This window comes from Triticum dicoccoides, chromosome 5B, assembly GCF_002162155.2.
Source record: "Triticum dicoccoides isolate Atlit2015 ecotype Zavitan chromosome 5B, WEW_v2.0, whole genome shotgun sequence".
Classification (NCBI taxonomy): Eukaryota; Viridiplantae; Streptophyta; class Magnoliopsida; order Poales; family Poaceae; genus Triticum; species Triticum dicoccoides.
In genome coordinates, this window is record NC_041389.1 from 137064652 (window position 1) to 137085268 (window position 20617).

The 20617-nt window shown below is 44.3% G+C and overlaps 1 protein-coding gene across 2 annotated transcripts; it reads left to right on the top strand.

Annotated features, from left to right (window-relative positions):
* Window positions 1-5228: 5228 nt before the first annotated feature.
* Window positions 5229-6573, top strand: LOC119305294. 2 transcript variants are annotated; one of them, XM_037581857.1, is made up of 5 exons: window positions 5229-5439; window positions 5527-5844; window positions 5988-6131; window positions 6243-6338; window positions 6431-6573. In XM_037581857.1, the coding sequence occupies exons 1-5, from the start codon at window positions 5333-5335 to the stop codon at window positions 6465-6467; spliced, it is 702 nt and encodes a 233-aa protein (XP_037437754.1). In that variant the 5' UTR covers window positions 5229-5332; the 3' UTR covers window positions 6468-6573. The 2 variants fall into 2 exon arrangements, with proteins under 2 accessions (XP_037437754.1, XP_037437755.1); XM_037581858.1 differs by having other exon boundaries at window positions 6255-6338.
* Window positions 6574-20617: the final 14044 nt, after the last annotated feature.

The following is a 20617-nucleotide window of genomic DNA, read 5'->3' on the forward strand; positions in this document are numbered from 1 at the left end:
AGCAATTGCCACATTTTATGATTATGAAATTTGGCAAATGGATGTAAAGACTGCATTCCTGAATGGATTTCTGAAAGACGAGTTGTATATGATGCAACCTGAAGGTTTTATCGATCCAAAGGATGCTAGCAAAGTGTGTAAGCTCCAGCGATCCATCTATGGACTGGTGCAAGCATCTCGGAGTTGGAATAAATGTTTTGATAGTGTGATCAAAGCATATGGTTTTATACAGACTTTTGGAGAAGACTGTATTTACAAGAAAGTGAGTGGGAGCTCTGTAGCATTTCTAATATTATATGTGGATGACATATTGTTAATTGGAAATGATATAGAACTTCTAGATAGCATAAAAGGATACTTGAATAAGAGTTTTTCAATGAAGGACCTCGGTGAAGCTGCTTATATATTGGGCATCAAGATCTATAGAGATATATCAAGACGCTTAATTGGACTTTCACAAAGCACATACCTTGATAAAATTTTGAACAAGTTCAAAATGGATTAAGTAAAGAAAGGGTTCTTGCCTGTGTTACAAGGTGTGAAGTTGAGTCAGACTCAATGCCCGACCACTGCAGAACATAGAGAGAAAATGAAAGGTGTTCCCTATGCTTCAACCATAGGCTCTATCATGTATGCAATGCTGTGTACCAGACCTGATGTGTGCCTTACTATTAGTTTAGCAGGGAGGTACCAAAGTAATCCAGGAGTGGATCACTGGACAGAGGTCAAGAACATCCTGAAATACCTGAAAAGGACTAAGGATATGTTTCTCGTTTATGGAGGTGACAAAGAGCTCGTCGTAAATGGTTGCGTCGATGCAAGCTTTGACACTGATCCGGATGACTCTAAGTCACAAACCGGATACGTGTTTATATTGAACGGTGGAGCTATCAGTTGGTGCAGTTCTAAACAAAGCGTCATGGCGGGATCTACGTGTGAAGCGGAGTACATAGCTACTTCGGAAGCAGCAAATGAAGGAGTCTGGATGAAGGAGTTCATATCCGATCTAGGTGTCATACCTAGTGCATCGGGTCCAATGAAAATCTTTTGTGACAATACTGGTGCAATTGCCTTGGCAAAGGAATCCAGATTTCACAAGAGAACCAAGCACATTAAAAGACGCTTCAATTCCATCCGCGATCAAGTCAAGGAGGGAGACATAGAGATTTGCAAGATACATACGGATCTGAATGTCGCAGACCCATTAACTAAGCCTCTCTCATGAGCAAAACATGATCAGCACCAAGACTCCATGCGTGTTAGAATCATTACTGTGTAATCTAGATTATTGATTCTAGTGCAAGTGGGAGACTGAAGGAAATATGCCCTAGAGGCAATAATAAAGTTTTTATTGACATTTTTTTATATCATGATATATGTTTATTATTCATGCTAGAATTGTATTAATCGGAAACTTAGTACATGTGTGAATACATAGACAAACAAAGTGTCACTAGTATGCCTCTGCTTGACTAGCTCGTTGAATTAAAGATGGTTGTGTTTCCTAACCATAGACATGAGTTGTCATTTGATTAACGGGATCACATCATTAGAGAATGATGTGATTGACTTGACCCATTCCGTTAGCTTAGCACTTGATCGTTTAGTTTGTTGCTATTGCTTTCTTCATGACTAATACATGTTCCTATGACTATGAGATTATGCAACTTCCGAATATCGGAGGAACATTTTATGTGCTACCAAACGTCACAACGTAACTGGGTGATTATAAAGGTGATCTACAGGTGTCTCCGATGGTACTTGTTGAGTTGGCATAGATCAAGATTAGGATTTGTCACTCCGATTGTCGGAGAGGTATCTCTGGGCCCTCTCGGTAATGCACATCACTATAAGCCTTGCAAGCAATGTGACTAATGAGTTAGTTGCGGGATGATGCACTACGGAACAAGTAAAGAGCTTGCCGGTAACGAGATTGAACTAGGTATTGAGATACCGACGATCGAATCTCGGGCAAGTACCATACCGATGACAAAGGGAGCAACATATGTTGTTATGCGGTTTGACCGATAAAGATCTTCATAGAATATGTAGGAGCCAATATGAGCATCCAGCTTCCACTATTGGTTATTGGCCGGAGACGTGTATCAGTCATGTCTACATAGTTCTCGAACCCATAGGGTCCGCACGCTTAACATTTGGTGATAATCGGTATTATGAGTTTATGTGTTTTGATATACTGAAGGTAGTTCGGAGTCCCAAATGTGATCACGGACATGACGAGGAGTCTCGAAATGGTCGAGACATAAAGATTGATATATTGGACGACTATATTCGGACACCGAATGTGTTCCGGGGGTCACCGGATATTTATTGGAGTGCCGGGGGGGGGGGTTATCGGAACCCCCAGGGGGTCTAATGGGCCAACATGGGCCTTGTGGGATAGAGATGAGAGGGCCCAGGGCTGGCCGCCCCTCCCCTTGGGAGTCCGAATTGGACAAGGAGCGCCCCCTCTTTCCTCCCTCTCTCCCTCTCCTTCCTTCCCCCTTCCTCCTTCCTAGTTGGACTAGGAAAGGGGAGTCCTACTCCCACTAGGAGGGGGACTCCCCCTCTCCTTGGCGCGTCGCAAGGCCAGGCCAGCCTCCCGCTTGCTCCTTTATATATGGGGGCAGGGGGGCACCCTAGGACACACAAGTTGATCATTGATCTTTTAGCCGTGTGCGGTGCCCCCTCCATCATAATCCACCTCGGTCATATCGTAGCGGTGCTTAGGCGAAGCCTTGCGTCGGTAGCTTCATCAATACCGTCATCACGCCGTCGTGCTGACGGAACTCTCCCTCGAAGCTCTACTGGATCGTGAGTTCGTGGGACGTCACCGAGCTGAACGTGTGCAGATCGCGGAGGTGCCGTACGTTTGGTACTAGGATCGGTCGATCGTGAAGACGTACAACTACATCAACCACGTTGTCATAACGCTTCCGCTTACGGTCTACGAGGGTACGTGGACGACACTCTCCCTTTCGTTGCTATGCATCACCATGATCTTGCGTGTGCGTAGGAATTTTTTTGAAATTATTACGTTCCCCAACACGACAAGCATGTAATATGAATGCATATAGGACAGGAGGAAGGACTCGCATGGCAGCTCCGCCGGCGGGGTTCGCTAAGTTGATGCATGGCTCATGCGTTCTCGAGAGAGTGGAGCAGCGGCGACAATATGTAGATATTCAAATGGCCAATATTTGGGTCATCGTCACTTGTTGTTTAATGGACGAGAGATGTGGCAACACTAGAGGCCGTTGCATGCGGGAAGGCTCTCTCATTGGCAGATGATCTCCTTCTTCAGAGCTTTGTAGTGGCTACGGATTCCAAGCAAGTTACAACGGACATTCAGATGGGGTCTCGGGGAAGCTTTGGGCAAATTATCAAAGAAATCAAGTTGAGATCAAAGAATTTCAATTGCAATTTCGTTATGAAGGACGAGCTTCTAACTTTGAAGCCCATTCATTAGCCAAGTACTCTTTAACATTGGCTGGGACCGCCATGTGTTGACTGGTGCAACCCCATGATATTTTTTGTATTCCAAACTATGTAACATTTGAGCAATAAAGACTTGGCTTTCCTCAACAAAAAAATTAAGACTACTCTTTGCGAAGGCCATTCCAACCTCCCAGTTGCAACCCGTGGCGCACATGTAATGCGTCACTTGTTGCAACATGTGAGTTTTTTCTTTTTTGGATTCATTTATTCAAAACATTTTATCTCTTAAATCACATAATTTTTTCTTAACCGTTTCACCGTTGGACTCCTCGCGTCGAGATTTTCAAACTAGGTCCCATGTTGATAGGTTTCGACTAACTTTTTTTCACGGAAAACCCAAACAAAAAAACCAATCGAAAAAAAGTTATTTTCTTTTCAAAGAGGCACAACTCTGTCTCTCGCGAAAGCAAAACCGTGCTTCCACGAGATGTTAATCTGCCTCTCACAGAAGGAAAAAAGAAAAAAGGAAACGCGTTTTCACCTTTTCGATAGGCACGATTGTGCTTCTTGCGGAAGCAAATCCATGACTCCACAGAAGTAAATATGTGCCTCTTGCGGAAGAAAATAATAATATGTTTTTCCCTTTTCTGAGAGGCACGAGTGTGCCTCTCGCGAAAGCAAATCCATGACACCACGAGAAATAAATTTGTGCCTCTCGCGGAAAACAAAAGAAAACATGTTTTTTTCTTTTCCGGAAGGCACGACTGTTTCTCTCGCGGAAACAAATCCGTGCCTACATGAAAAATAATCTGTGCCTCTCACGGAAGAAAAAAAATAATGTGTTTTTCCCTTTTTCGAGAGGCGTGACTGTGCCTCTCGCGGAAACAAATTCATGTCTCCACGAGAAGTAAATCTGTGACTCTCACGGAATTAAAAGAAAAAGGAAACATGCTATTTTTCCTTTTTTGAGAGGCATGACTATGCCTCTCGCAGAAGCGAATGCGTGTCTCCACAGAAGTAAAGTTGCGCCTCTCGCGAAAGAAAACAAAATCATGTTTTCCCCTTTTCTGAGAGGCACAACGGAAGCAAATTCGTGCCTCCATAAGAAGTAATTTGTGCCTCTTGTAGAAAAAAAAGAAAAAAGTGTTTTTCCGTGCATTTTTTTTCCAAAACCTAAGGCAAACCTGGGAAAACCGAAAAGCCGAAAAAAGACACATAAAATCCAATAACGCGTATAGAAAAAAATTGGAGGGAGTGCCGAGAGCGTGACATGTGGCAGCGGGTGAGAGTGCGTCAAGTGGCGCGCTCTCAGCTTACCTAAGGTGACCCTTGTGGGGGCCCTTGAAGAAGTACTCGATGATTAGTTGCTCCCGAGAGAGATAGGAGCATGATAGGGAGTGAAACCCTATTTGAAGCTATTTGCGTCAAACTACTGGCAATTCAATTGCTTTATTTTTATTCTTTTTTTTACCGTTTATATATTAAGTTTTTTTTTCAAAAAGTTGTTTTTTTAAGTTGGAATTTTAAAAATTGTTTGACATTTCAAAATTGTATTTTCAAATATTATTAGATATTTAGAAAGTATTTTTGTTTGAACAAATATTTTCATTTTTTTAAATGCTCAGGAATTCCTCGCAACCAAACGATAATCCGCAAACAAAAGCTTTGAGGAAACTAATGGATTTTCAGTAGGTTATCTATAAGATTTTATAAGTCAATTGCTGGGCCTTCCGGTGATAATGGGCCTTCCGATTTTATAGTCCTCGCAACCAAAAGAGCTCCCCTCGGAAGGAAGCAAAAATCATCAATAAGAAAAACCGAATCGACCCTCAAGAAAAAGAAAAACTGAATCGAAACAAGCACTTCGTCTTCTCCTCCCGTGCTTGCAGACGGGATGGGTGGGCGTCGTGATCACGGGCAGTGTCCCGCCGAGGTTGTTCTTCACCTCCGGCGGCTGGACGCTCTCCTCAAGGACCACGGCCTCGACCACACCGCCCACACGTAAGCTCGCACGCTGCAATTTGCTGTTGATTTCTTCATTCGATTCGCGATTCACCCCAGCACTTGTTCCGATCGCTTCCAACTCAGGCTGGAGATGGAGGCGGGCCTGTTCTTCGAGGCGGCGCATCTGGAGCAGCTGGTGAGGCAAGGGCTCTGGGCCTCCGCCCACCGCTACCTGCGCCGCTTCTCGGCCCTTTGGGACGGGGACGGCGCCGCCACCCAGTACGCCACCCTCCTCAGCAGCCTCTCCCACCACTCTATACTTGCCTGGCTGGCCTGCCGCGGCGACGAAGGCGGTCGCGCTGCCTCTTTCCTCAGGCCCTCGGATGAGGCCATCCGCACGGCCTGCCCCGAGGAAGCCCGACGCAAGGACATGTACTGCTCCATGACTTCCCAACAAGCCAGGTACTGTACCTACTTATCTTCGCGGCATTGATTGTAGTCTGTTCAGTCAGACGAATGGCGATTTCTCGCTCAATCCCAGCTCGCCCTCCGTTAGATTTCGCCGGCTTAGATCGATAATGAGGTCCGTGCCTTTGTAAACGCAGAGCATCCGTGAACTGGGAGGATATAAAGCTCGAGACCTTGACGAGGGTGCAAGAGTTGGTTGATCTGCGTCCCAACCTGGACTGCCTGCTGAAAAATCGATTGCCACGACACAAGCCCACGCCGCAGGATGTCATTCCTCTTGGGTATGGTTTTAACTGCTTAATTATGAGCCCAAAGTAACATCGTTTTCATTTCTTTTGCAATTTGACCACATTACTGACCAGCATACGCAATTTGACCACATTACTGACCAGCATACTGACCAGCTTACGGGGGTCTCAGAGATACCGGAGGAAGAGAGTCAACCATAAGCCGGCATGTGATCTCGCGTATTTTGTTCTACACAAGAGGTACCAAACACAGGATTTCTGTCTTTGTGTCCTTTCTTATCGAGAATATGCGATATCATCAACATTTACACAAATTCCTTTCTCCTGTGCAGGCTGCCCGATATTAGTTTGGTGCCAGACTGCAACTAATTCTTCGTGGCTGAAACTAGTTTGAAACCGGATCTTCTTTTTGTTATTATATATATATAAGTTTTAGAGTGGTTGGGCTTTTTTAGAACCATTCGTTGATGTCGATCTAACGGCAGACAAATACGAAGTACTGGGTAGTACTCCGATGAAAGTACGCGAAAGTACTAAAACGAGTGGGGCCAGTACTCGTGACAAGGTGGGGACGTGTTTTAATCTAGGGGCAGTTTAGTCCTAGGAAAATTTGCACGCGCCGCCACTCTCGTCGAATGCATAACCGCCGCCATGGTGATTCACATTCCACAATTACTCATCGGCGGCCATCTCCTCCCTCTCCTCCAAGTCCACCTCAGTCATCTCCTCCTTGCCGCTGCAACTTCGCTCCACTCAGGCAACCCCCCACCCACCCCCACCCCCTCTTACACGGCAGATCGAGCTGATGGCCGGCGACGAGAACACCGACTTCGTGCAGATCGTCGGCGGCGACCAGGTCAAGTTGGCCAGGTTGAGGGAGATCCGTTCTTGGTTTGACAACACAAGGCAGATGAACTGGACGGCAATGGCCACTCTCAAGAATATGACGAAGAAGGACAGGGCAAAGCTTTGCCCCCCGCCCGCACAACCGATTGACAAGATCGAGATCCTCCTCTGGGCGATGGAGCAGGCCAATTCGTCCAGCGAGTGGACCAGGCGGAGGTGGTGGGCGTTCAGATCCAGGGTAGAGCATCCACTGGATCAGGAACCCACCGTGCACGAGGTGCCGTTGCAGATTGTGCAGCCTCCAACCGAGTCACCGGAGACTCCGAAGCGCAAGATGAGGAGGACAGTGGTCGCGACCTCGCTTCCCCGCCGTTCTCCACGCTTCCCTCGCCGCTCTCTCGTCTGGAGGGCGGCGGTAGCTATGTTTAGAGTAAGCTTCCCCACTCCTCATCTTCCTACTGCTCGTGCTTACATCGTGGTGATACTGATCGTAATAGCTCAGAGAGGGAATGCTAGATGGCATTTTAATCTCAATGAATTGCATGAATATTTGAGTACATGGATTTGGAGGATGGATTATGATGTATGTGAACCCTAGGCATCATATGAACCCTAGGAAAAATTAGTAATGTTCTAGTGGTAGACACTGAAATATTTCGGTACACACCGGTAGGCACTGAAATATTTCAGAACTGCCCTAGGCAAAATTTGTAATGTTGTAGTGGTGGACACTGAAATATTTCGGTACACACCGGTAGGCACTGAAATATTTCGGTACTGCCCTAGGCAAAATTTGTAATGTTGTAGTGGTAGACACTGAAATATTTCGGTACACACCGGTAGGCACTGAAATATTTCGTTACTACAATTTCAGTACACACCGATGCACACTGAATTATTTCAGTACTGCAGTTTCAGTACACACTGAAATATTTCAGTACTGCAAATTCTATACAAAGTTGGCATTTTGTCATTTATGTGTGAATCAATCCATGCATCATATGGCATAACTTTGTACATGAGTTTGGGTCAATTTCATGTCTATTTATTGTTAAAATTATTGTCATGCCATGAAACACAAGACAAGTCACTGACCCAAGCTTGCAAAGATGACATATCAATGTTGCTGATATGCACGTTTTCACCAAGTCTTGTGTCTGAATTAAAACTGAGCATTTTTTCTTGATGGTATCCATGGATCTAGAACTCCTTGCTCATGTTGGATGTTTTATTCTCCATCATTTGTACTAGCATTCCGTGCGATTAGATGCCATGACAAGACCCCTGGCATATTTATTTTCTTGCCTCCAACATCACATGTGTGTTTTGCAGGAAAAAACCTGGAGTTCACCAGGCTGGCTGAAGTTGTGAGGCTGGGAGGCTGATGGTGGTGCTACTGGCTGATCCTTCTTCTTTCAGTTTTTGTTCGTCATTTATCAAGCCGTTGGACCAGGGCTACTTCCCTATGTGCTGTTAATGTATTAAGTAGTTCCTTCGAATTTGTAGTATTAGTTAGTTTCAATGTGGAAGTACCTTAATTTTTGGAACGAAATGTTGCTATGTAGGACCAAGGGTTTCATACCTTAATCTTTGGATAATTAATTATGTGAACTGTTAGATGTGGCACACAACGAAACGCCTCTACCATTGATACTATAGTTCAACATGTCGGTCCAATTAAAGACCAGCCACTACCATATAGAACAGTTAGCATTTCATACTACAACCTGGCATGTATAAAACATCACACAGTGGAAGCACATCCCTAAGCACCTTGCAATGTACAAGGTCTTAGAGACCAGCCTCTACCATATATAACAGTTACCATGTCACACTACATCATATAAAACATCACACAGTGGAATAATCATAGCTAGTAGAGCATTAGGTACCAGTTAATAATAGTTGCAATCCATCACAAGCAATAGTACCTAGATATGAGTAGATATAGGTACGGTAATACACGACAAGTACTCGCAAACAAGAGCTGACATAACAAGTTCATTTCACATTGATACATGGCCCGCCCCAGTTCTAAATAAGGTGGATGGTGATCATCATCCTCAAGTCATGGCAACGGGTGTTCGCAACAGTGAGTAGGATGGCCTGTCCTACCCGAAGATTCTTGGCACGAAGGAACTTCTTCCACCCTGCCCTGCTCAAGACAGTGCGACCGTCCGTGTCCACTGCATAGGCACAGCTGGTGATGGAGCCCGTTCTAGTAAGGCGTAGTCCAGCAGCCATGCCTTCTTCGCCCGGGTCGATGCCACAGCTATCAAGTAACCTCTTAGGTAATTTCTGAAAATAGTTGACATGATATATGATCATGTCACGTGCAATTATCAACAAAGCATACACTTCAAGACACATATATCATTGGATTCAACACTGAGCATATATATCATCACATCACTACACTATACACCAAGCATCAAATTACTACAGTAATTAGGCATATCATTAGATTACTCCGTACACTAAGCATATCATCGCATATTACTACACTACATGCATGTCATAAAATTCTTCACTAAATGAATTCTAAACTTGGCCTCTCATCACAGTACTACAACATGCATATCATATGAAGTACTACACTAACTAAGCATGCATATCATGTAATTACCACACTAAGTAACATACCATGATATGCCGTTTAACATTCGTCCTTGTGAGGCGGGTCACGAATGGCTTCCCTAGGTAGTCTTCACGTAGCGGAAGCATGTCCCAGAGGTTGCCGATTTCCTCATCGCCCAGGCTGAGTCCTTGGGCATACAGGTATTCAACAAGTGGGTTCTCATCATCATCTGAATCAGCACCATCTTCGTCCTCGTGAACTTCATCCTCACTATCCGGAATGAAATTTAGATAGATAACAGAAATCCTGGGCCTATCTCTTCTGAAGGAGAAGCTGATCAATTCACCCCCAGTAAGACGCATGCGGGCGATGAAACGATCCCAATCATCTCCTCCTATCTGGGTTATCTTTCGCCCCTTCTCGACCTGCATAGTGTATGGGCCCCCAAGAGCGTCGAAGGTCACGGTGTCTGTGACGAGCTCATTGAATGCCAATCTCACATTGCATGGTACGATCTGTGTAAGATAAAAACAAATAGCAGACACAATACATTAGTGCAAATAGCAAAAAAAAAACAAAAAGAATGTACTGTCAGAAGGTTCATATAAATTATTACCGCTGCAACAACAAAAGAAGGCTGGAAGTAGATGCCGAACAACGTGGCAGTAGAAAGGCTGGTCCGGCATTGTGAGTTGCAGCGTCCACATTGTGCTTCCTCCATTCTACACAGAACATGTTGAACTCTAAGTTGAATTGTACATAGTACAATACAAAGATCATACATATAATAAATCATAGTGATAACCTATACTGGCAATGGCCAATCAATCTATTTTCTATCATCTATGTAATAAAGCAATGGCAATGACAATGGCAATGCCCGGTTCATCTAAACCTGGGAATAGCTGGGCATCGAAACTTAAACCAGTCCAATCCACGGCACACATCAAAACCAAACCAATCCAGATATTTTCATTTAGAATCTAGACCAAACTAAACTATACATGCGCGTCATCCAACTCAGTCCAAACTGTTTTTAACTTCCAAAGGTTCAAACCGTGGACAAAGCCATATGCGAGGGCACGTCATGAATCTAGATCAGACATGGCGTCAAAGCTCGAGAGAGCCGACGAGCTCCGGCCGGCAACTGCGGCTCTTGGATTTGAAGCAGTAGTAGGTGGTAGTGGCGGCTCAAACTAATTGATTGATTTGGTCTCAAACCATATAAACCAAATCAAGATCCAATCCAAAAACTAAGTTTCAGCCCTAACCAATCGGCTCAGATCCGCCTCCGTAGGGAGACGCGTTTGGGGAAGGGAAGAAGAGTGGAGATCTGACGTACTTGCCGTAGTTGGCGGTGGCCACGCACCGGCAGCGAAGAGAGGGGTCGTCGGCAGATGGCGGCGGAGGCGGCGGCGCTGGTCGAGAAGGGGAGAAAGAAAGATGTGGAGTGGTCGAGACAGGGAGAAAGAAAAATGTGGTACATGTGGTGGCTCGGTTGTGTGGATGACAAGGGGACCCACTTGTGAGACCGATAGCAATTGATGGCAAACCGTAGGAGGTGCACGACCGCGTGCACGACCGCCACGTCCCCGCGTGGAATCGGGACGGCCGGGTGGGTGTGTCAAGTCAAATCGGCACCCGCGGCTTCTCGGTAACTCCAAGAGGCAGGAGCAGTGCCTTTCTTCCCCAAATCGGGTAGAAAACCCTCGTCCTCTCCCGAACCATACCACCCTCTCTTCCTTCCTCACCACCTCACCACCCTCTCCTCCTTCGTCACCACCCTCCTCCCTTCCTACGCCTCCCTCCTCCTGTCTTCGACCGACGATGAAGCGCGGGCGTGAAGAGGCGGCGGACGAGCCGGAGGCAACCATCGGAGCAGAGCAGTCTGCTGCCGTGGCTGCAGCCGTGGGTGGAGCGGCTGAGTCCGCCGTAGCGGCGGAAGCTGGCGGTGCAGCGACCGTTGTGCCTTCTCCCGCTACCATCGCAGCCGTCGAGGCACCCGTCGGCGAGCACAAGGTCAGGGAAGATCTGGAGGAGGAGGAGATGAGAAGGCGTAAGCGCAAGGTGTATGACAAAATCGAAGAGCTCATGGAGGAGAACGCCATAAAGGAGTTCGACCTAGATAGCAAGAAGGGCAGCGACTTCGACGAGGATGCCATCGACGAGCTATCTGAGGTAGTACTCTGTTTTTTGCTCAGTTTTTTTCATGACATTGGGGTTTTTCTTGTTAACTAGATGAGCATCAATTTCACTTGGGTGTTCTAGTTGTACGTATGTAGGATTGTAGGGATCTAGCATAGATCTTCATGTTGGATGTGGATTTTTAAGTCTGATTCACATTCTGATTCCAGCAGATACTCTGGGTTTTTTTCATGGCATTGGGGTTAGTCTTGTTAACTAGATGAGCATAAGTTTCACAAGGGATACATTAATGAAAGAAGTGGGGTAATGAACCCAAATACAAGAAAATGTTCATGGCAGGGATACATTAATGAAAAAAGTGGGTTAAACAATGGATATATGGCAGGATTCTCCATTGGCTTCCCCAGGACAGTGACTAAATGCTGCAGTTCCTGATTCATTATAGTTTATGTACATGAATTAATTTGCACACATGTTCATAGATGATTAGTTTGCACACATGTTCATAGATGATCCATTTGCAAATTCTATACAGATTTCCATTTTGCAAAGGAAGTGATCGCTCCCTTAATAATTATGGGCTGACATTACATATCCACTGGATACCGAAAAATCAAAACATCTTATCTACCCAATTTTCCACAGTATTTTATTTAGATGATCACAGCCACATCTCTCATCAATATGAGCAGTGAGACACCCCATAGCTCCTTTACCAATTTCCTTCTAAAGTTATCAGGGTCTAACAATGTTGGAGAAGCAGTATTGCCGCTGTCAGAAAGAATAATATTTTCTTCATTCCAGTAGATAGAACAAACCCCCCTTGTGTGAAACATGGATGAGTACAATGAAGCCATTTTTCTGATTCCAATAAGAATTACACCTGTAACAAGTATCAAATATCATTAAACCAAGCCACTTCATGTAGTCTTTCATGTGTTAGTTATGTACTACTTATGCACTAATCTATAAATGCAACTATTCCACCGTCCATAATTGTGCATGTCAATTTATTTGGCTCAATTATGTATGTGCACGTATGCCTTATTTCTAGCAAATAGATAGTTGCCATGTTTCACATGTGTACTTTCAAAACATTGTAATTAAAGTCAATGTACCATAATATATCACCTGAGTTGTTCTATGTGTACTAATTCACTAATTGACAGGAGGATGACGATGACGTGGACTACAGCATGGACAGCAGGCACAGCAAGAGCCGGTACACCCTGAGGCATCTGATTGCTGGGAAGATCAAGTACCGTTTCTTTGGCAAGATTGGGTGCCCTTTCTGTTGCAAGGTGATCGGTGGCGGCATAGATGGCATGATCCAGCATGCCTTCAGCACTGGCAATGGACATGGAAAGAATCGTAGTGCCAGTACTCTGGCTAAACATGCTGCCTACGCACGCTTCCTTGAGATTGTCAAAGTCAATGAGCCGTACAACATGCATTGAAGAAGGGAGAGAAGTGATGTGCTGCTAGAGTGCTGATGCTGCCCCAGGACCGCCGTGTCCTCTTATGTTATCTATGTTTCTTTGTTGTTGGAGTCTAAAACTGATGTCCTATGGTGTGTCTGAACCTATGCTGAGCAGTGGTTGATCTGCCGTTTATGTTAAGAATTTGCTGCTACTCTGGTTTAGTGTTCCTAGTTGTTAATAATATTTTGGTGATGCATGTTTAAGCCTTGTGCAATGCTAGATGCTTAGGGTGGTGCTTAGAAAAATAAACAGGGTTTTTCTGATGCACCGGTGCATATTTTTACAGGAGAGACGCCTAGTTATGCGTCTACCCTGTACAAATAAGCACATGTGCTTAAAAAAAGCCTGGTTTATTTCTATAAGCAACTCCCCTAAGCACCTTGCATTGTACAAGGCCTTACCAACTCAAGTATCGTACGGTGGTCTATGTTATGGTTGCTGTGTTATTCTGCCGTATGGTGATGCATGCTAGGAACTCTAATAATATGACTATGGTAGTTATAGCTTGGCATGACTATGTTTAGTGTATAACTCAGCATGTTCCTGCCATATCTATGAGCAGTTACAACTGAACTATGCATTAATTTTTGACAAAATTAAAGCATGCAAATGATTGCCGATTCCACCTATTGCCAAATCAAGCTTTGTCTGATGATGCATTAGATATTGCAATAAGTAGAGGATGCTCATGATTGCCAAAAGTACCTATTTCCACTTTCTGATAAGAACTCAACGTGTATCAAATGATGCTAAAAGTAGAGCATGGGCATGAGAATGTATCAATGCATTAGATATTGCAATAAGTAGAGGATGCTCATGATTGCCAAAAGCACCTATTTCCACTTTCTGATAAGAAAAACAAAACGTGTATCAAATGATGCTAAAAGTAGAGCATGAGCATGAGCATGTATCAATTAATGATCAATTGATGCTACCTATTTGTGTTTGAATGGGCTCAATAAAGCTGGTGCTGGTTTAAGCTCTCTGCGTGGCCGTGATGGTAACGAAGACACTTGGTTGGCTATGGTCTTGCTGTCAAATTTATGTTTTAGTTCTTTAAGACTCTTTGTTTTTGCTGTTTGCTCGGGATCGACTTGCTTTCTCGGGCGTCCACGTGCTCTCTTCCTTTTGGGGGAGTTGGGTGCACCATTTTCGGGGGAGTTGGGTGCACCGGTATCCTTCTGGGAGTTGGATGTGTCAGGTTCGTTCGAACCATCAGGATTGTTGACTAATTGTACGTCCTCTTCTGAAGCATCAGGTAGAACTACTTGCTGGGCATCGTACACTTCCTTCTGTTTAAGAGAGAGTGCTGCGTTAGTTCTAATCATGAGACTTGTGAAATAAATGATATATTCTTGATGTAGCGCTAACCGTTATGGGGAACTTATATGATTCGAGACGAAGCGCATTGCAATCTGAATGCAGTAAGGCTGTACATATTTTCCACCTGAAAATATCTATCCTTGCCTATATTGGATAACCGACAATGACGTCAGCATAGCTTCCAAGCTAAACAAAGTACAAATATAAATTAGGCATTCAATTACCTGGTTCAGAATATCGGTCATTTCATCCCCGTTCCATGACAACATGTACTGCAGTGTCCAAACCGCACAGGAAGTCCTGCGATGTTTAGTTAAAGATCAGTAATCTTATTCGTGTACGCAAATAATAATTTATGAGGCCATGCGTACCCATCGGTCTGTTGTGGCATGTTCTCATAGCGTTTTTTGGTCCATTCGGCAAAATTGATGTTCTTAGCTGGTGATATCAACCCTTTCTTGACAGCTTCGTCAATGCAGAACTGAATCGAGTCCACCTAGGGTACGACGAGTTATACATAGGGTTACAGTACTTTGGGAGCTCATGTTCCATGCGGATCAAAAGAGGCAGCAAGAGAACACTTACAAGAGAATCTTCCTTGGTCTTGTCGCAATGATAATTCATGGAGTTCAGAGTCTGAATTTCTTTTTTGTCAAAATTAAACATCATTAGCATCCAATGGTTTTGGTGTACATTCAGTGGGACATGCACCTGCAGTAAAATTCGGGTTGGGTTGAGAACCGAAAGTTGTCGTGTACGTAAACTATGAAAGTGTGGAAAACGTGTACCTTTCGGCGCCCTACAAATTTTCCTGCTACACGAGCTAACCATGAGGCTGCACGTCCAACAGGAACCACCCCCTTCATTTGTAACAGCTTTTCGGTTTCTTGAGGGGATATGATTGAGGTAGTATCATTCTCAATTTGGCTAATGCTAGCATATGCCATAATAACCTGCCAAATTTTCAATCATATAATAATAAGACAGTTGTTGCAGTAATGATGTAGAATAGAGTATAATGGGCTTACATCACCATAAATGTATTTGTTGTCCAAATTTCGCTTCAAATTTTCTGCTGTGAGGGTAATGTCTCCGATTCTAGCTATTTCAACAGGGTCGTATGTTCCGCAGATGTAAACGGCTGTCTCTATGTCCTCATGCGTGAACTTGCAATCATTACCAAAGACAGGCTTCATCGGAGTTAATTTTGGTTCCTCATTGTTTTCCGTCACATGTCTTGCACTTGGTGTACTCGAAGTCCCTGTCATGACTTGGCTAGCCCTAGGAGTTCCTGTCAGGGATGAATTGCACACATTGACTTGATCCTACAATGAACAAAGGTAGTTCATCATTAGTTTGTTACTTTTAGATATTAACATGTTGGGCCATATTGATCACCTGCACGCCTCCTTTCTGTGACACTGATTGTCGGTTCCTTGTAAATTCGTATTTTAAGTCCTGTAACAATGCAAACAATAATGAACATGAAGGAACATATTCATAAAAAATACAAAATGCACAGTATGACATACATGGAGTTCCCTCCTTAAGTCTTTAATTTCGTCCTCGGCCTTCGACAACCTAGGATTAGTGCCAGTTTTAGTCTTCATGTCGGTCAAGTCTTCACCTAGAGTCTGGTATTTGACATCAAATCTGTGCTCAATTTCCATTAACTTCCCGCCTACCTTCTTTTCATGATCAGCAATGCGTGCATTCATGACTTCAACTACCATTTCAATCTGTGTAAACAAAATAAAACCCCGTTGATAACAATAGCTAAATGAATGAGGTTCCATGACACCTATTTGTGATATTGCAAAAACAAATAGTCTTTGGAGTACACACTTGCTGGCTACTAAATTGCTGTCCTTGTGATGGTGCTCGATACGAATCATGTTGATGCACATGTTCATCTTTTTTTCTTGGAAAATTATTAGAATTCCCGGACGGTCGTTGAGGAGCACAAATTTCCATGACAGCCTATTTTTTTAAAATATAATGAACCATTAGTACCAAATAAAAAATCGGATATAGAAAGTTCAATTGTAGATAGGTACCAGCCCATTATGAAGACCTCCTTTCTTGTAAGCATCGCTTCTTATAGTAGCCATCATTTCGTGCCATCGTGCGATCAATGGAGGGGGTCTAGAAGCATACATTAATCGGCCACTACGCATGTGCTCCCAGTACCAATACTACACAATAAATTAGTTCATCACCATACAGATATGCAACAGAACAATAATTAAAGGACATTAAGTAGTGATTTAGCACTAACCTGGAGCAGAATTAGATTTCCTTGTAGATTTACGTGATCTCGATTTCTAAACTTGTGAACGGACTTGAAGAAGTGACTAAGTGTGAAACATCCCCAGTTAAATTTTCGAAGGTTTTCAAGATCTGTAACAAGGTTGAGATATTTCGAGTCCACATAATGTTGTGCTGTTGGTGCTAGAACAGTACGAATTGCGTACAGGATGAACCGTCTCAGGAAATCACCATCTGGGGCTTTGGAAGCTCGGATCGCCGTTTCAAGGTCAGAAATCAAAATTTGCCCATTGTTTGCATAGGCGGTAAACAATTCTGTGTCGGTTTGATTTTCCAGATGTGGCTCTATATCCTCCCCTTCTATCGGAATGCCAAATATACCTTGCACGTCCTCTTTTGTTATAGGAATTGGCGTTTTACCGATGGTAATGGATTTCGTGTCCATATCTATGCTCTTGGCTAGTCTAACCAACATTATGCGACGTAGAGTCACTTCATGCATCTGGGTTAGTCCGCCAAGACTGGTTTCTGATATGATGTACTTTTTGTGGTCTTCTGACAACAGTTTCATGGTTTTTCCGAACCTTGTCTGTGAGCATACTAACTTCATATGACCATGCTTTTCGGCGAGTTCCTGTTACATTCCATTAAATAAAACTGAGTACACATGAATTATGTGTATGAAACGATTGTACACAAACAGTCAATTACTTACCGCATTGGTAGTTTCGGAGATGGGCTTTTCTCCATTATTAAGGTTCGTATCTGAAACTGACATTGCTGCCTCGTATGCAATGATAAAATCAGGCTCAATTAATCTGAACAAAATTGGAAAATGTATAACAAAATTAGCAGAGAATTAATTTTAACAAAATTAACTGGGTCATTTAACATATGATGCACTTATGGTTTAAGCACAGAACCTATTTGGGTGCAAAACCTATGAGGGTTCAACAACTAAAGCATCGGCGGACAACGATTATAAAGAGTTATGATCAGCTAATACCTTATCTGGGAGATGGTGCCACCGAGTAGATGGCGGCGGTTAGTGCATCGGAAACTATAAGTGCCGGTATAGCGCGGTCGACGGCGCAAAGGAAAAACGGCGCGTTCATGCGAGGAGGAGGCGGCGAGAAGAACACTGACGTCCGAGCCCTCAGATCACGTTGGCGGTGGGCGGCGAGTGGTGGCCGCTGACTCCTGTATTCCGTGGGCGACCGGCGTCTCCGATCTGATCTTGTAGCGGTCGTGGGAGGTGCGGACGGCCCGGGTGGTTAGAATGCAGAGCTGTAATCGCGGGATTTAGGGAGGGGTGGGCCGCGTGAGTTATGTGAGATTTGGATAAATGATATAAAGAAATAAGAAAATCTTGTGAACTCGGTGTGAGGTTTACGGGGTTTAGGGTTTAGGGGTTTAGGGTTATTAGGGTTTAGGGGTTTAGGGGTTTAGGGTTATCAGGGGTTAGGGTTATCAGGGTTTAGGGTTGAGTGTTTACATGCAAGCCCGGAAATGCGTGTGTCAGAGAACGTACTTGCATGTATATGTAGTAATGATCCCAAACTTTCTTAATGGCATCCCATGACCACATAGAGAATGAATGCATAATGGTTTCCATGTTGGGCAAAATTTTGAATGTTTATACGGTTTAGTGGGGGGGGGGTTTGGGGTTATCAGGGTTTAGGGTTTAAGGGTTTTAGGGTTGACGGAACTATGTTTGTCTTACGGTGGACGTAGCACACACACCGGACATTGATGGAGCGTTGGTCTACAATGGATTCCCTCCGGTACCATCGATCCGGTCCGTTGATTGGCTCGGCCGACAAACTTCGTGCCACATAGAGCATGCATCCATCCACTGGACCGGATCGATGTTTGGTTGGTTTCATACAGGTGAGGAACCGAGCTAGTGCTTTCGGGGTGTTGACATGCTAGGCCGTAAATGCGCGTGCCAGAGATCGTACTTGCGTGTATAATCCCGAAAATCTTTCATGGCATCCCATGAGACCACATAGAGAATGCATGCATAATGGTTTCCATGTGGGGCAAAAATTTGAATGTTTTTACGGTTTAGTGGGAGGGGGGGTTTAGGGTTATCAGGGTTTAGGGTTTAAGGGTTTTAGGGTTGACGGAACTATGTTTGTCTTACGGTGGACGTAGCACACACACCGGACATTGATGGAGCGTTGGTCTACAATGGATTCCCTCCGGTACCATTGATCCGGTCCGTTGACTGGCTCGGCCGACAAACTTCGTGCCACATAGAGCATGCATCCATCCACTGGACCGGATCGATGTTTGGTTGGTTTCATACAGGTGAGGAACCCAGCTAGTGCTTTCGGGGTGTTGACATGCTATGCCGGAAATGCGCGTGTTAGAGATTGTACTTGCGTGTATAATCCCAAAAATCTTTCATGGCATCCCATGACCACATAGAGAATGCATGCATAATGGTTTCCATGTGGGGCAAAAATTTGAATGTTTTTACGGTTTAGTGGGGGGGGGGGTTTAGGGTTATCAGGGTTTAGGGTTTAAGGGTTTTAGGGTTGACGAAACTATGTTTGTCTTACGGTGGACGTAGCACACACACCGGACATTGATGGAGCATTGGTCTACAATGGAGTCCCTCCTGTAGCATCGATCTGGTCGGTCGACTGGCTCGGCCGACAAACTTCGTGCCACATAGAGCATGCATGCATCCACTGAACCAGATGAAATGCGCGTGTCAGAGATCGTACTTGCGTGTACATGTACCATCCGTTCCATCCACTGGCTGGGCCGACAACCTTCGTGCCACATTGTTCACATTGTCCAATTAACACTTTGTATAGATTTTTTTGGTAAAAAACGAAAGAAATAATGCGACTAATCTGAACGTAATGTTTGGCATGTATCAAACCAAGTTGCTACTATTCCTAAAAAAAACCCAGTTAGCCACTAATTGCGCCAAACATATCTCGTAATTACCAACGAAAATGGGTTGACAATTATATCTGGAAATTCTTGGACTGAATTTATTGCTCTTCCTTTTTTAGAGAACAATAAGTTAGAATGGTGGGCGGCGGGTTGGCATGGGCACGGCGATGGCTCGGGCTTGTGTGATATGTGGTTCGACCCGCGGTCAGTGCACATGTTTTGGAAGCCCCGAAAAGATCGCGCTCGTTAAAAAAAACTTGCATCGAAGCGCATTACTTCAAAATAACTAATTAACCCTACAATCACGGATATATACATTCCCATTCTACCGCATATCTATCCTATCCTAACCACCCCATCTACCTTGTTTCTCCTCACATAGCCATCACCGGGATCGCGCCATCGCTTCTCAAGCGACCACGCCGACGCCGGATTAAAAAGGTCTCTTCCACGGCTTCTCTCATCTTTGATTGCAGTGCTGATTATTTTTTCCATTGATTCGACCAACAAGTAATTCCTGAAGAGATTAGAAAATCCAGCTTTTGCCATAGTTGAGTAGTTCTGGTGTGATTCGAGTACAGGATGTCATGCAAGAGCTTTTTGATTGATAGTTTGTACTAGTTGATCGTACGAACTGATTATGAATATTTTTTCACGGTCGTATTGTTTCGAATTAGGTGGATGAGGGTGTGGATACAGTTTTCATACTATGGGTATATGTGTTGCTGTAGGGACCATGGTCTCAGAGGCGTATAACAACCGTGCGGAGTACGACAAGTCTTTGCATGAAGCGCGTCGGGAGAACGACTTGAAGGTGCAAAAGGATCACGCTGAGGTAGATAAGAAACTGAAAAAAGAACGTTCATACGTGGACAGGATGATAAAGGAGGAGCGTCAGGAGTTTTCCCTTACGATGGCGAAGATGCATCTTGAGATTGAAGAAAAGTATAAGAGGGACTGTGAGT